At 40.2% G+C, this 16093-nt stretch overlaps 1 protein-coding gene across 1 annotated transcript; it reads right to left on the minus strand.

Annotated features, from left to right (window-relative positions):
- Positions 1–4031: 4031 nt before the first annotated feature.
- LOC101610648 lies at positions 4032–9143 on the minus strand. The gene is made up of 6 exons (XM_045130151.1): positions 9002–9143; positions 8611–8791; positions 8378–8466; positions 4711–4905; positions 4351–4480; positions 4032–4255 (listed from the first exon to the last, which is right to left on the minus strand). The coding sequence occupies exons 1-6, from the start codon at positions 9141–9143 to the stop codon at positions 4168–4170; spliced, it is 825 nt and encodes a 274-aa protein (XP_044986086.1). The 3' UTR covers positions 4032–4167.
- Positions 9144–16093: the final 6950 nt, after the last annotated feature.

Raw genomic sequence — 16093 nt, forward strand, 5'->3', positions numbered from 1 at the left:
CTGCTCTGTGGGACAAACTGGGAGGTAGGCAGTATTGTCTTTGTTCTGAAAATTAAGAACTGTGGAGACTAAGGGTCATATAGAGACAGAGTTGAGATTTAACCCAAGGCTATCCATTGTTTATTTTATGTTGCTATCAGAGGATACCACAAAACAAGAGATGCATCAGACATAAGGCACTCATTTCCTAGCATCCTGAGACTGGAAAATCCAAGAGCAAGGGGAGACATCTGGCGAAGTTCTTCCTGCTGTGATAGAAGGCATCACATGAATGAGAAAGAGAGTCAGAGGTGTATGTGTCTGTATGTGTGTGGAGAGAGAGAGAGAGAGAGAGAGAGAGAGAGAGAGAGAGAGAGAGAGAGAGAAAGAGAGAGAGAGAGAAATTCACTTTTTATGGCAACCTTGTGTCCTCATCACTATGCCACTGCTGTAGTAATAGCATCAATTCATTCATAAGGCAGGAGCCCTGTTACCTATTTACTCTGGAAGGTTCCACTTCCCAGCACCAGCCCATTTCCATGTGTATTTTGCAGAGAGCATTCAAACTACAGCAGGTGGGAATACTAACAAGCCCACTGGGATGTGCCCAACATCTATGAGAACATTACAAAGATCACACAGGAAGAAGAAATCCATGTAAATTTGCCAGTTAAGCCCACTAAATGTGAATGCATTTGCTTTCTCTCAAGCCCACCTAAGTGAAGTCTGATTATTCACCTCAGAAGTTTTGGATGCATGCAGCAGAGGCAGAACAGGCACTGAATACGAAGGAAGCACCTAGAATCTCAGCAACCCAGATGTCTGGTTTGGTGCTTCTTCACATCAGCAGTTGTTCCCTGAAGGTTTCCAGCAGTTCCAACCTTGATCAGGGGTAAAGACTATGGGTGGGGGGACATTGACAAAGAGACTTAACCCTATGGTTAGACCGAAGATCCCGTCCCCACAGGCATGCTGAGCACCTGCACAACAATGCAGACTCAAAGAAGAAGTGTCAAAACTTGACCCCAAATAAGAACTTATCATATTTTCAAACTACAGGTCAGGATCTAGCAATAGGTTATGAGATCACTTGATAGAGTTGTGGTTGACATTTTTAAAAAGTAGAATATGGGAAGATAAAATAGAATACAAAACAAAATATCAGGGCCTCATGCTATGAAGCAAGCATAAATATAGTACTGTGAATCTGTGAGCTAATGTGTGTATGTGCATGTGTGGACTATGTACATAAACAATGACTATGTGCACACTTTATATACACACAAACAGGAATGCTAGATTACATGCATTTGTCACTTATGCCCTTGCAAGCAAAATTTATTCTGTTCCTGTGGGACTTGTTTTTCTATCTAAAAATCTAGAAAGAAGTGCTCCCTAACCTCTTGCACTGCTGTTAAATAAATAATTACTTAGTGTTTTTCTTATGAGTTCATACAAATACATTGTACTTTATTAAAACTATGGAATTCATTTTATAACCACGTCAAATATTTGAATAAAATTAAATCATATTTTTATGAAGTTATAGGCTTTTATATTTTCCTCTATTGTCTATTTATTGCTATCTACAATGAACATGACTTGTATAATGAGAAAATATAGATATATATCTTCAAAATCAACTAAACCCTCATGTTCTATGCATGTTGAAGGAAGTTGTTTTTAACCACAAAAGCCTTAGAAGGAAAAAGAGCAAATATTACAAAAATGCAGGACAACTTCCAAGAGGAAAATACACTTGGGAGCTTTTGTTTTGACAGCAGCCCTGACTATGCAGTAAAGGCTTTTGCTAACCTTCTCTGCTAACCACCTCCCACTGCCACCTGGGTTGCCAAGGCGAGGGTAGAAGGAGTTCAAGTACATTCATGCTTTACCACTCCATAAAGGTTCAAACAACAGGGCATTGCTGTGTGTCTTGGGGTTTTCCTGGCAGAAAAGCTCTCTTTCAATGCTCTTGCTGATAAAGGTGGCAACTTAATAGTCCTCTCAGAATAGCTGGGCCAGAGTCATTCTGAGGTAAAGTTTATGAGGCCCCAGCACTCCAGTACTGGTTAACTCTGCAACTTTTGGTATGAACACTCTGTCACACCTACTAATTATTAAATAAGAGTCTTGTTAGAGACAGACAACACAAGGGGAATAAACAAAAATAATCATGCCACCCTCATGTCATTTCTAATGCTTTCTTCCTTAAAGTTCATTTGACTTGGAGTGCTATTACAACCTTTCATTTTCACCACAACATGCTCCACTAGTACTTTTCTCAACACTCTATGTTAACAAAGGTGCTGTGAGAGCAATATTGATGCACAAAAATAATTATGACTCTGTAATTTTTAAGCATGGACTATGTACAGGAACGACAGGTGTTTTGCATCTATCCCATGCTTAGTCCTCACAACGAGGAAGTGTCAACTCAAAGTAACTGCCCTCCATCACAGAAGAAACTAAGGTGCAAAGGCAAAGTGAGTGTGACCAATCTTGAGTGCCATGCTAAGAATGGTGGACTTTGAACATCTCAAGAAGGGGAAATACCACATTACGTCTGTGTTTTGGAAAGATGATTTGAGTAATCGTGCTCCAACATGGCAGTGAAGGTGAAAACCCCAAGCTGACAAAAGCTAGCCATACTATCAATATTCACTGCCTTTCCCTGTAGTTACCCAAGCCTTGTAGAACTTGTGGCATGGCTGTGGGAGTTTTAGGAGATACCCTGGCACTTGAGAAGCCTGTAGAGCCTGTGTCTAGTTTCATTAGCTTGTTGTTCTATAGGTCTCCTCTCCCTCAAGAGACTCATCTCTCCTGTCTGTATTTTCTCTCAGGAAGTTCATCCTTCCACTGCATAAGTACCATCACAGTTTCAGACTGTATTTGTTCATGATCAAGGGTTTGTGACTTCCTCCAGACCCTACTAGATTCTGCCTTCTGCCTTGATGCACTAAGCTGAATTAGACTCTTACAGGTAACATTTCCGTGCTCTATGGATACATCATCACATGTGACCAAAGACTTCACAGATATATGAAGGCTAGTAGGAAAAAAAGATTATTCTATATTACCCTATAGGTTCCAATGTACTCTTAGTGGTACTTATAAGAAGCTATAGGAGGGAAAATTGTGATTTATATTCACATATTACAACATCTTCCTTTATTCCAGTGTGGGAATTGTCTTCTGAAGTAAAATGCTTTTCTTGGTTTTCCACAGCCATTTTACATGCAATCTCAATATCTCTGATGTTGTGGGGTTGTTAGAGAAAAACAAATTAGAAATAAGATTCCCTGGAACCAGAGAATACTGAGGAAATTGTACACTACATGAGACATATCTGCATGCATAGAATAACCCAGAGGGTCTATAAGTAGAACACAATAAGAAAAAGTCCAGTAGGTTTGCCAAATGATGGCTACATGGTAGGCAGTGATGTGAGTGTAAGATCAGTTTATAACATTTTATTTTTGTGAAATACCATTGTTTTCCAAGAACCAGTGAAAGGCAAGATGTTAGCATATGATTTCATAAAAGTATCATTAATTAATATTAAAGAGTCCTTTAGTTTCCTTTTTATTCATTGTATGGTAACACAGTGATAGAGTATAAATCTTAGGGAAATAAAACCAGAGTCTGGTGTACTTAATTTCTTAAAGGCAGCATAGTAATGCTATTAATGTATGTATTTAATTTTGGGGGAAGCAGGTTCTTACTCTAGCCTAGGCTTACCTCAAGCTCCTGGTGATTGCCCCACCTCAACCTCCTGAGTGCTGGAATTAGAGGTGTGAGCCACTCTACCCAGCCTGGTGACTTATTGAGAAAACTAATTGTAATGCAAAAATAAAATCTAGATATGAGGTAGTGCAATTGAGTAAATATACATTACTCTACATATAACCCACAACGTCAAGCAAATTCAAACCTTTAAGACACACCTTTCTTCAAAACATTTTTCACTTAAATTCTGGAGGTGTTTTCTTATGTAAAAATGTAATGGTCTGCACTATGTTGGCTTCATTATAAAGAAATGTTTGACTATATGACACCTTGATTCATTGCATTTATTTATTTAAGATTTGAAAAGCAATGTAAACATAGGAGATTCTTTTGTAGTTATATCAAAAGTAGACAAACTCACATATCCTATGTAACAAACTGGATTTAGGCAGCTATTAGCTAACTCTCCAGGAGTTTCTTTATTATTCTCTTATACAAGAAGGCCTGTCGGTCCAGGCAAATTTTCCTCCCATTCTTCAGTGTGGCTCTGTGAGGGGAAAGAGAAAGGACAGACTGAATGAGACAGGGGAGATATGGGCATAGGAGATACAGGTGGCCCTCTGGGACCAGAGCCGGACTCACATGAGCTGGGGAGTAGAGCAGTGGCGTCCAGCCTTGATAACTTCCAGGCTGATGATATGTTTAGGATGAACCCGGGAGGTGGTCTTCACACACATGCAGAGTAGCTCCCCATCTTCCTCTTCAGGGCCAGCTAAGGGTGGAAGGGGAGAAAGAACAGGAGTAAAGGAAGGAGTGGTGATCCCATGAGTGGCCAGCGGGACCTAGAAGTCCTTTCCAGGACCATGGCCTCAGATGAACCAGAAGACTTGCCTGCACACCTCTCAAGCTAGGACATCCCTGCTGGTGTTATTGGTAATAGCCTCCCTGGCCTCAGAGGCACCAGTACCCTCTCCCATCACTCAGGTCCATTCCCATTCTCACCAGTGGCAAAGGCAACCACAGCTGGTAGAAGCAGCAGCCCCAGGAGCAGCATCCTGAGCTGGGGGCCACGAGAAGCTGGAAGGCTCATATCCTGAAGGTTCCAACAGATCAGATCAAAGGCAGAGAAGAAATGGGGTTGGAGGCTTCCAGCACAGAGCAGTGACTCCTGGACCCTCCCTGCAACCTTTATCCTTTCTGCGGGTTAAGCAGGAAACCTGGGGTGCAGGATGAGGAGCCGTTTTGAGGAAGCAAAAACACTTGGGGAAGCAAAGCTAAGCTCTGGCCTGCCAAGATTAAAACAAAACAGAAGGGAAAAAAAGGCTAGGGTCAGCTGTCTTGGCTGGGAGCTGGCAGTCAATATCCACATCTCCAAAGTGTACCAGCATTCCCGTACATTTATGGAAACACAGGTGGACTTCAGTCTTACAGGATGCTTGTCAAATGTGTGATGTTGGAGTCTGTAGACCCACATAATTTACACAGAATATACCTCCAAATCAATTTGTTGTCTCCTTCCCAACTTGGGCTTACTGTTGAGTTTGGCTATTACATGGTCAAAAGTGTGTGGTTTGAAAATTGTGTGGAAGTCTTCTGTAGTCTCTTAGATGGAATTTACAAGGCTTCATTAAGCACCCTCCAATACACTACAAGACGCAAGGTCTATCATCCCCATTACTCCTGTAGAAAAATTACAAAGTAATATTTGAATGCATTGTTCTTGAAAATTTTTTAAGTCTTGGTGTTTCTCCTGGTGTCCTGGGATAACAGCCCAAAGGAGAGGATAAGGGGCAGTGACTGGGCCCATTTTTTGATGCCTGCTGCTTCCTCTGCCTGCTCAAGGCAGGGCTGGTCTTCACTACTCGAAGGAACAGTGAAGCGCTCAGAAGGGTGATTCAGACATTCTGGGAATTGAGGGTCAGCATGATGTGGAGATGAGGTGGAAGCCCTGTAACAGAACACCACTCAGTGTGAGCTCTGCTTGCCTTGACTCCTGATCCCAACAAAGTATATACTTGTCTCAAAACACGAGGTTCTTTGTCACATAAACTAATACTGGGGAAGGGCTTCAGGCATTTACTGAATGGAATTAGCTCACTTCCTAATGTTCAGCGCAGGACGGCTGTAGCAATATGCAATTTAATTCTTTGGTCTGGATTTTCTCCTAACTCTCTCATGATTTGAATTTTCAGTTGGGTAAGTGCTATTTAGATTTCTGGTGTCTGCTTAACTGTCACTTCCACAAGGGGTCTGTCCTGACAACTAAATCTACTGGGTGCTCCTTGTTCTATCTTACAGCATCCCTACTTTTCTTGTTTCTTAAAGATAATATACACAAACATATGTCATAGGTGTGCTTTTTGTATCAAGGTGTTTAAAATGGACTCTTTCCCCAAATGGAAAGCTTTCTGAGATGTGAGGTTATGGAGTTTATCACTATTTCAGCACTCTGGTAGGAAGCCGATACAAAATAGCCACACTGGTGAAGACAGGAAATTTTAACGGTGAGGAAGCCTCAGCTTGAGTTGAGCATCTGCTCATTAGGGCAGCTGAAACAGAGCTCTGTACTAACATACTGCATCTGGTTGTCATCATTGGTCCATATATCTGTCCCTAGTGACCTAGTCAAGGGCATCATCAAGGACAATTCTCTATTCTAGAAGCTTTTCCATATCAATGTCCACTATGATGACTGTTGAATAATGTGTTGTATTTCATGTGCGTTTATGGAACTTAAACTCAAAGCCCCATGTGGGCTAGCAGAAAAGGAATGGATAAAAGAGATGGTGGTGTGTATGGACAGCAATGCATGAGGTCTGTCCACTCTTAGCCCGAGATTTCCGTACTTGCAAGTAATAGTGTCATCCAAGCCACACTTTTTCTACACTGAGAGAAAATAATTCGATATATACACACGGTAACAAGAAATTAACATGCTGGAGCTAACTTGTAATTCTTGCAGCAAAACTAATATAAATAACTATAATCTACATTTACCATTTTCATACATGTCTATGACCATTTTGGCTAACTATTACTGAGTGAATATGTCTACTGATAGATAACAGATGTTAAGGCACTGAGCCTATGTGATGGTGAAGAGATGTGGAAGCTCTTGATAATGCAGTGTGTGTGAACTATATGCTTAATTCGTAATTGCTCCCCACAGTTTGTGTACAGGCAGGAGGAGGTGGAGTCCTCTCTTCCCCCATAGACATACAGGATGTTTATGTGCTGAGCACTGTTTCGTGTGTCAGTCACATGATGGGCCATGTGATGCAATCTCATCACAGAAGGAAGAATTAATGAAAGCATCATAGTCCAGTGGCTAAGAACAAATATTTAAACTCCCACTCTGACTTGGAAGTTATCTGAATTGGATTTCTGTTTTCTGCAGTATTGGGAATCTACCCTACACCTCTATATGCTGAGCAAGCTCTGCCACTGAGTTCCGTGCAGCAGACTCTATCAGTACTAGTACTAATTACTAATATCTATGTGTGGGTTATTATGTGGGCAGACAACATTTAAAGCACAATATTAAAATGGAAAACTGTCAACTACTGTCTTGTTGGCATATTGTAAAATACTCAATTAGAAAGAGAGAGAGGAGGAGGAGGAATAAGAAAGTGGCTCATTGGCCAGATACTTGCTTAGCAGTATGTACAAGGTCCAGAAAAGACAAAGAGAGGGATACAGAGAGAGAGAGAGACAGACAGACAGAAAGAAAGAAAGCCATTACGAGAGAGAGAGAGAGTTTAAGGTTGCTTTCCCAAGCAAGTCTGTTCAAGTTGATAATATATGATAGCAAATTAATGGCAAATTTTGAGTTAATGTCAATACTTCTGAAGAAATTGTATGGGTATAAATTGTACAGGTTATAGAATGAATGAAGGTTGTATTGATTTAAAAGAATAGCCAATATTCTAATTAAGTTAAGTTCTATATTATGCTTGCCTGCCCAATTCTAATAGTAAATTTGTAATTTTATATATGCTATATATGCAAATATATATAAATATTCAGATAAAACATTTAGTATTAATTATATTCACTTTGAAATTAATAACCACTGCTTACAAAACTTTCATTCTACAACTTTATTATAGTGAAGATTCAAGGGTTAAAATAAAATTAGGACATTTCATAGGTTGCTTTGAAATAAGGCATTCTATATCTAAGATAGTGAAACACACTAATTGCCTAAGCTTAGGAAGAAAGAAAGCATTTGCGGAGCAGAGATGCCGTCCTCAGGCCTGCACTGCTCCTGCTACCTTTAAACAGTCAATGCTGCTCGTCACCATAGGCATGCCTAGCCTAAAAATAAAGTAGAGGAGGAAAAATTGACACAAGTGTGTTTGGAAAGAACATTTTGAGTATAGAAATTCAAAACATAGCACAATGGTTGGCCAAGAATTACAGAATAAACCATAAATTATATGTTGCAACTAGGCTTCCTTCTTTTCATCATCTTTGTGTCATCTCTCTACCAGCTTTCTCAAAATAAAATGCAGCTTCTGAGGCAGCATGAAAAATGTATGCAGATTTTCATACCCTATGACAAGTATCCCGAACAAATAAGAATTCTAAAAAGTCGAGATTTCAAAAAAAATCCTATCTTCTTAGACAGTAAGAAGGTTTGACAGAAAGCAAACATTACGCAGCTAACTATCGGTTTTGCGCCAGTGCTGGATCAGTTTCTTGGTTAAAGCTGCTTCGGGGTCCAGGCAGATTCTCCTCCCATCCTTCAGTGTGGCTCTGCAAGAGAGAATAGATGACAGGCGCGTATCTCACGAAGCCTCTGTTACCAGGACAGGCGCACAAGACTGGAAAAAACCCAGCAGATGTGGGAGGGAGGTGGGGGACTTTCCGGATGGCAATCACACAGAAGCGAGGACTTACATCACTTCGAGGTTGGGACACTGGGGTCCTGGTGCGGTCGCCGTCAAAGCGACAACAAGTCTGGGATCGATTTCAGTCTTCGTCTTTATACACGAGCAGCGCAGTTCATAATACCGTTCCCAACTTGAGCCCCAATCAGTGAGCACGGGTTTTCCTCTTGCTTGTAAACTGAGATGTTTCCCTAAAGAAAACGACTGGCAAATCTTCAGTAACAAGCTTAACAAGCAGTGACTGGCACGCATGCAGTGCCCTGTAAGCATATCTTATCAGTGTCCTGGTCTTCTCCAGCCCCGAACCACCTGGCTAGTCTCCCAGCCCCCCTCACCGCTTGCTCTCCCACCCAGTCCCCTACCTACACTTGCAGGGAGGCAGGGAGGGCCTCTGCCTTCACGTTTCCCTAAGAGTCTCTTACGTTGTCCAATGGTAGAGGGAACCAGCGCAGCCAGGAGTAGAGATGTCAGCAGCAAGAGCTGAAGAGCGTGGGATGAGCGGGCCCTGGTACCGGACAGGGTGGTTTGGCGTCTAGAGCTCATGATGTTACGGAGTGAGCTAGAGCTGTTTCCACAGCCAGAAGACCTCACTGAGGGGGAGTTGGATCTGGCAGTCTGCAAGGAAGTGGCTTTATATGTGCCCTTGTTATACTACTACTCCTAGGCCAGTCAATAGGAAGAGGAGGGGAGAAAATGAGGGTATGTGGTGATATGCCCATAAAAGGATGGTTATGTGGTGCCCATCCCTGATAAGCCAGACAGGTTACACATCCGGCTGAATTAGTAACATTTTATGCATGATTTCACATTTCTATTTCCCTTTGAACACTTGGTTCCTTTAAAGGTTTATATGCACCCTACAGGTAAGACCTAGACTAAAATACTACAAACATTTTCTTTGTTTGACCAGGTAGTCACATACCACACCTTTCCTGTAACACAGACACTATGAGACCTGAAATCATACATATGCTTCCCTTGAGGAAAATCTTCTCTTTCCAGTGGCAAAGAAACCCATGGTCTGTTCCAGTCTTTAACACATGTCAGGAATTGTTTGGAGTATGTGGGGGGAATATGAGCCTTTGGATATTAGCTTATGGGCTCCTTACTGCCTTTCAAGTTAATTCTTTTATGATTTCATCCAGACAGTAGAAGCACACTCCTTCTCTTGTGTAAGTGAACTCTGGATATATGTGCGTTTTTTGTGCTCTGGCTCCACATAGGCATTGTGGAATCAAAACCAAGCCCACTGGCCTTTAGCTGCAGAGCCATCTCTCCAGTCCTCACTCTCCTTTGTATCATAAGGACTGTTTCTGCCCTCTGAGTATTCCTGAAAAGCAAAGAGTGGCATATTTGTCTTTCTTTTTTATTTTTAGTTTAACAAAGATAGCTGATATTATCTGTTGTAAAGTATTTGTGCACTTTAGATATTTGTGTAGCAAACTTTGTGAGTTCGTCATCTTGCTACTCAACATTACTATTTTTTGATACTAATCATCAGTGATATTTTGACAATAGGTTCATATTCTGTCTGCACCCCAGACACACATCAAATACACTGATATACATATATATGCCTAGAGACATAGATATTTTTATTTACCTAGAATGATTCTATAGGAATAATTATATAGTTTACTCATCTTTCAAAGCTGTCAATGAAATATAAAGGATGTTAGCATTATTCATAATATCTTTCTTTTTCTGTCCATCAAAACCAGCCCTCCTTCCATGTTTTTTTTTTGTTTTTTTTAAATATATTTTGGTTTGTTAATTTGTAGAATTAAATCATATTTTCCTTCCAGAAAAAAAAAAAAGCCCTCCAAAACATATTGTAACATACTTATTGGCTTCACTATACACTTTTTTTCTCTCCGTACCTAACACTATTGAAGCTCCTTTTCTGGCTCATTTAGCAGGATTATGGAAAAGCTCTCATCCTTTGGGGGAAAGAAACAATACAAGCCAGACATGGTGGTGCATGCCTTTAACCCCAGCACTAGGGAGGATTTCTGTGAGTTTGAGGCTACCCTGAGACTCCATAGGGAATTCCAGATCATCCTGGGCTAGAGTGAGACCCTACCTCAAAAAAATAAAAGGGAAGAAGAAGAAGGAGGAGGAGGAGAAGGAGAAGAAACAATATAGGTGTCTTCTTAGATCCAAAGAAATAGAAAGCTGTGTGACACAAAATTGTCTCGTGTGTGTGTGTGTGTGTGTGTGTGCACACGTGCACGCACACACACATACACACATGTGCTTTGTTTGGTCTTTGAGTTAGTCTTGCTCTGTAGCCAAGGGTGGTTTTGAACTCATCATCTTCTCTCCTCAGTCTTGAAAGTGCTGGGATCACAGACATGCACCACCATGACCTGCTTTAAGAAAGAATCATTTTTTTATTTCATCCACTACCCATTTATTGTTTAAAAGTGTTCAGTTTCCAGGTGCTGCTGTGATTCTTGGTGGGTCTTTTGTTGTTGATTTCTAGCAATATAGCATTGTGATCTGATATCATGCAGGGAATTATGTCAATCTTCCTAAATATGTGGAGGAAGTCTTTGTGACCCAGTATATGGTCTATTTTAGAGAATGTTCCATGGGCTGATGAGAAGAATGTGTAGTCTGTGAATTTGGGATGGAAAGTTCTGTAGATGTCCGTTAGGTCTAAGTGATCTATGGTTTTGTTGAGCTCTCTTACTTCCCTGTTGAGCTTCTGTTTGGATGATCTGTCTATTACTGATAATGGTGTATTGAAGTCCCCAGCTATGATGGTGTTGGTGGTTATTTCTGTTTTGTTGTCAAGTAGGTTTTGTTTCATAAACTGTGTTGCCCCTGTGTTTGGTGCATACAAATTTATGATTGTAATATCCTCTTGATAGATCATTTCCTTAATAAGTAGGAAGTGGCCTTCTTTATCTTTTTTGATTATTTTTGATTTGAAGTCTACTTTATCCGATATTAATATAGCTATGCCTGTTTGTTCCTTATTCCCATTTGCTTGGAATATTGTTTTCTACCCTTTCATCCTGAGGAGGTGGTGGGTTTCTTGAAGGCAACAGATTGAGGGGTCTAATTTTTTATCTATCCTGTTAGCTTGTGTCTCTTGATGGGTAAGTTAAGGCCATTAATATTTAGGGTAATGACGTGAGATTTGATTTGATCCCTGCCATATTGTGATGGTAGATGTGTGTTGGTGTTTTCATGGACTTTGAAGTTTTTTGTTCCTACTCTGAGTTTGGTTATTGTGATCTGCTTCTTGTAGGCATTTGAGTTTGGTTATTTGTTTCTTCCCTGTGGAGAATTTCCTGAAATACTCTCTGTAGGTTTGGTTTTGTGTTCATATAATTTTAAGCTGAGTTTTGTCATTGAAAGTTTTTCTTTCACCATCTTATGCTTTTGCTGGATAGAGTAGTTTGGTTTGGAACCCATAGGTTCTTAGACTTTGCTTACAAGAAAGAGAATGGTAATCTAAAGGCCTTAAACTCTTGGGGCACTCAAAGTCAGAGAATCACAGCACAAGGGGGAAGGAGATCAACACAGAGAAAAATCAACTCCTACCAAATCAGAGAGCCAGAGCCCCAGAAGCCCCCAACACCTCATCACTGAAGCAGACCAAAATTGAACCCAACATGGCTCAGGGAAATTTTGTGGAAGAGGGAGTGGAAAAATGTCAGAGCCACATGTTGGGTCATGATATGCAGAGACATTTATCTTACCCATAACTGTGGGCTAATTCCACAATGCATGACCCATATACCTCAACAAGGAGGGGCCAACGGGAGGGGGTAGGTCATGGATGAGCCTAATAATGGTACCAAACAGACTATATTTGCTGAATACAAAACTAATTAATAAAAGAAATAATAAATAAAATAAAAAAAGAAAGAGGGCTGGAGAGATGGCTTAGCGGTTAAGCGCTCGCCTGTGAAGCCTAAGGACCCCGGTTCGAGGCTCGGTTCCCCAGGTCCCACGTTAGCCAGATGCACAAGGGGGCGCACGCGTCTGGAGTTCGTTTGCAGAGGCTGGAAGCCCTGGCGCGCCCATTCTCTCTCTCTCTCTCTCCCCCTCTATCTGTCTTTCTGTCTGTTTCTGTCGCTCTCAAATAAATAAAATATATAAAAAAAAAATTAAAAAAAAAAAGAAAGAATCAGAACCTACCTGAGACTTGAACAAGGCTGAGTTGTTAACATCTCATCATGGACAGGGCAAGGGGCTTCAGGGAAGGGAATGTTGGCAGCTAATGATTGCAGGGAAGGAGCAGACATTTTTTTATCAGTGCTTTGGCTACTGGCAACTGATCTCTGCACCAGTAAGCTGTTCCTATTCATGCTCATACAAGCAGCCCTAACAAAACTCAGTGGATCACTATAAATGATTTTCAAGAAGTGTAAGAGGGTCTATATGGGAAGAGGACAGAGTTCAGCAGGAGTGGGAGGGGACAAGAGAAGACAAAGGGAGGTGAATGTGATCAAAATACATCATGGACTTATATAAATTGTCAATAAACGAATAAACCTAACAATCTTAGTCAATGTGTCATGTCACAAAAATGATGTTGGTGGAAGGTTTAGGAAGTATCAGCAAATGTCTTGTCATGAAAATTTCACAAGCCTATTACTCAACATTGCAATGAAATATGTAAGTGCTGGTTTCTGTTTATTGAAGAAATATTAAGTATATATGATGTATCTATGGAATTAATCATGTAATTCTTACTCACTTTGTCAAAAGAAATATGTAAAATATTTGTTCAAAGAAATGGGACATAAGTAATAATGTTTACCATCACTACTATTAATTTTTCTTAGTCTTATTTGTATAATTTCATTTTGTTTCCAAGATTATGCAAAATGTGAAAAATATTTTAAATTACCTATTTAATTGAAAGCAGAACTATAACTGCAGAAATGGATTAGTGGTTAAGGTGCTTGCCTGCACAGGCAAAGGACCCAGCTTTGATTCCCCAGAACCCATGTTAGCCAGATACACAAGGTGGCACATGTGTCTAGGGTTCATCTGCAGTGGCTAGATACACTGTGCACCCATTCTCTCTCTTTCTGTCTCCTCTCCCTCTCTCTGCCTCTTTCTCTTACTCACCAAAATAAATAAATAAAAATAAAATATTTTTTTAAAACTGCAGAACTGGGTTTACAAAAATTATAATTTAAATAAATTCTAGAAATAAAAAGAAATGTCAGAAGTCTTGGGTTTTAAAATAACTTGATAGCCTTTTAATTGACTCTATTTAATGTGACTATTTTTTAATCCTGTTTTTTGTGGTAAGTTAATTTATCTCCTTTTCCTTTAAGCCACCTTATAAATAGTAATCATTCAGGAAACAAGCAAGTTTTTCTAATACCCAATATAAAACCTATCTGTTAGCTATTTTTATGGACATTGGAGGACCATTATCCACTAAAATTAAGACATATATTAGCACTATTTTTTAAGCATTTTATTTTTTTTTTTATTTGATGGAAAAGAGGGAGGAGAGAGAGACAGATAGAGTGGAAACACCAGGGCCTCCAACCAGTGCAAACAAACTCCAAACACATGCACCATCTTGTGCATCTGGCTTACATGGGTCCTGGGGAATCAAACCTAGGTTCTTTGGTTTTGCAGGCCGAGTGTCTTAAACACTTCACCACCTCTCCAGCCCATTAACCCTGCTTTCTGCATAAAATATTTTGAAAGAATATGTCTGAAATTCTTCCAAGTATGAAAAAAAATAAGCTACAACAACCCACAAATTAGCCATAGAAAAAGTGTATACAAAAGATTCTAGGGTTAGTAAACTGGCTCAGTTTGTTAAAGTACCTTAGTACATCAAAATATTCTCAAGCAACAGAAGGTTGTCTATAAGCAATGAAACCAGATGTGTTGTGTCATAACTCTGAGTTGACAAGCGTCATCCAGATCTCAATTGCACTGACACTCACTCTAACTGAGGTTCCGCTGGGCATTGCTCAGAGTGGCCTCTGGCTCGGCGGTGGATGGGGCAGGGATGTGCAGGATGAAGCAGTTCAAGGGTCCCTCTGGATGCTGGGACAGAGAAGTTCTGTAAAGTTTGGCGGTCCTGAGAATTTTATTTCAAATATCATTTGCTTACGCAACAAGTGCATAAGCTTCAATGTACTTTCATGACATAGCCATTTGTTGGAGCAAATTCCAGAGCAACATTGTTTCAGAACTTTCATTATACATTATGCCTTTACAACTAAGTATCCTGATCCCCTTTTGCTATATGGCGAGCCCACTCCAAATAGGATAGCTTAAAGAATTTGATTTTTGACAATTCTGTGCATTTGGGGGCTTCTGCTTTGTCCTCTTTTCTGTGTTTTCTCTAGTGGGTCTGGTCAGAGAGCGACAGATATGACAGATAGTCACCTTCACCAGGGTGGTGGCTGATGCCCTCTGCTGAGTGCTAGAACCTCTGCTGAGGCCCCTCTATCCTCTTTAATAGAGTATCCCTTTCCTTCTCAACAACAAACAGAAAGGAGGAGAGGAGAGGGAGACAAATTCTTAGGGCTGGGCGTGGTGGTACACACCTTTAATCCCAGTACTCCAGAGGCAGGTAGGCAGACCACTGTGAGTTCGAGGCCACCCTGAGACTACATAGTGAGTTCCAGGTAAGCCTGGGCTAGAGAAAAACCCCACTTCAAAAAACAAAACAAAAAAACAAAAAAGAAAAAGAAAAAAAAGATATGTCATTCAAGTGTAGGAAGAAGAATATAAATAAATTTGAAAAACAAATATAGTGTTCAAATTATCCAAGTATCATTTACTCACTGTGATAGGGAGTTTGAAACTTGGAAAATAAATTGATATTTATCAAATATCTCTTCTTCAAGGACAACCCTCAGTGCTTGTGAAATGGGTGCCATTACAGTAGTCTATAAAGGAAGAGTCGAAGAACAGGAAGTGTTGAATCAATTGTCAATTCTCAGAACTATTATTGTCAGAACTAGGTTTGAAAGGCAATTCTAGGTTTTTGGTTTGTTTATTGTACCATGAATGCTAAACACTAATAGCAAGTGTCTTCTTAGGAATAAAAAAAACCCTAGAGTTAAATTGGAAACAAACATTATGCATGTTTGAAGCAAGAGAAATGATCCTCTTTTTTTTTTTTTTTTTTTTTTACACATCAGGTGTGAAGTATCTTAGCAATTCCTCTGTATTTAGCAAAAAGGATTCTAGAGTTTCTAGAAGCAAAACCCTAGACCTGCACTGGAGTTCTCCCTCTACTACTCTCTGACCTCCTTCTATGTGTTTGAAGCATGAGCAGTCCCTCTCGGGAATATAATGTGAATTTTGCTGACTAACAGTGACCCGGGAATGGCAGCACAAACCAGGTGCATTCACTCCCCTCTCTTCCGTGACTTAGTCATGGAGACTTCTAGAAATCCCCAGGTACCCACCAGTGTGGTAAACTTCTCATTCTATGACATCCAGGAAGGACTCTTTAAGTTATGTGTATGATAGTTACCCACAAAAAT

Source organism: Jaculus jaculus, chromosome 11 (genome assembly GCF_020740685.1).
Source record: "Jaculus jaculus isolate mJacJac1 chromosome 11, mJacJac1.mat.Y.cur, whole genome shotgun sequence".
In the NCBI taxonomy this organism is placed as follows: Eukaryota; Metazoa; Chordata; class Mammalia; order Rodentia; family Dipodidae; genus Jaculus; species Jaculus jaculus.

What these genes read in the sequence shown, in the direction of transcription:
- LOC101610648 (XM_045130151.1), bottom strand. Translation starts at nt 9,143, where the DNA reads ATGAGCTCTAGACGCCAAACCACCCTGTCCGGTACCAGGGCCCGCTCA. An exon ending in TGTCCCAACCTCGAAGTGAT is followed by an intron (nt 8,467 to 8,610) that starts GTAAGTCCTCGC and finishes TCTCTCTTGCAG; the next exon opens with AGCCACACTGAAGGATGGGA. An exon ending in GCACTGGCGCAAAACCGATA is followed by an intron (nt 4,906 to 8,377) that starts GTTAGCTGCGTA and finishes CTTAACCCGCAG; the next exon opens with AAAGGATAAAGGTTGCAGGG.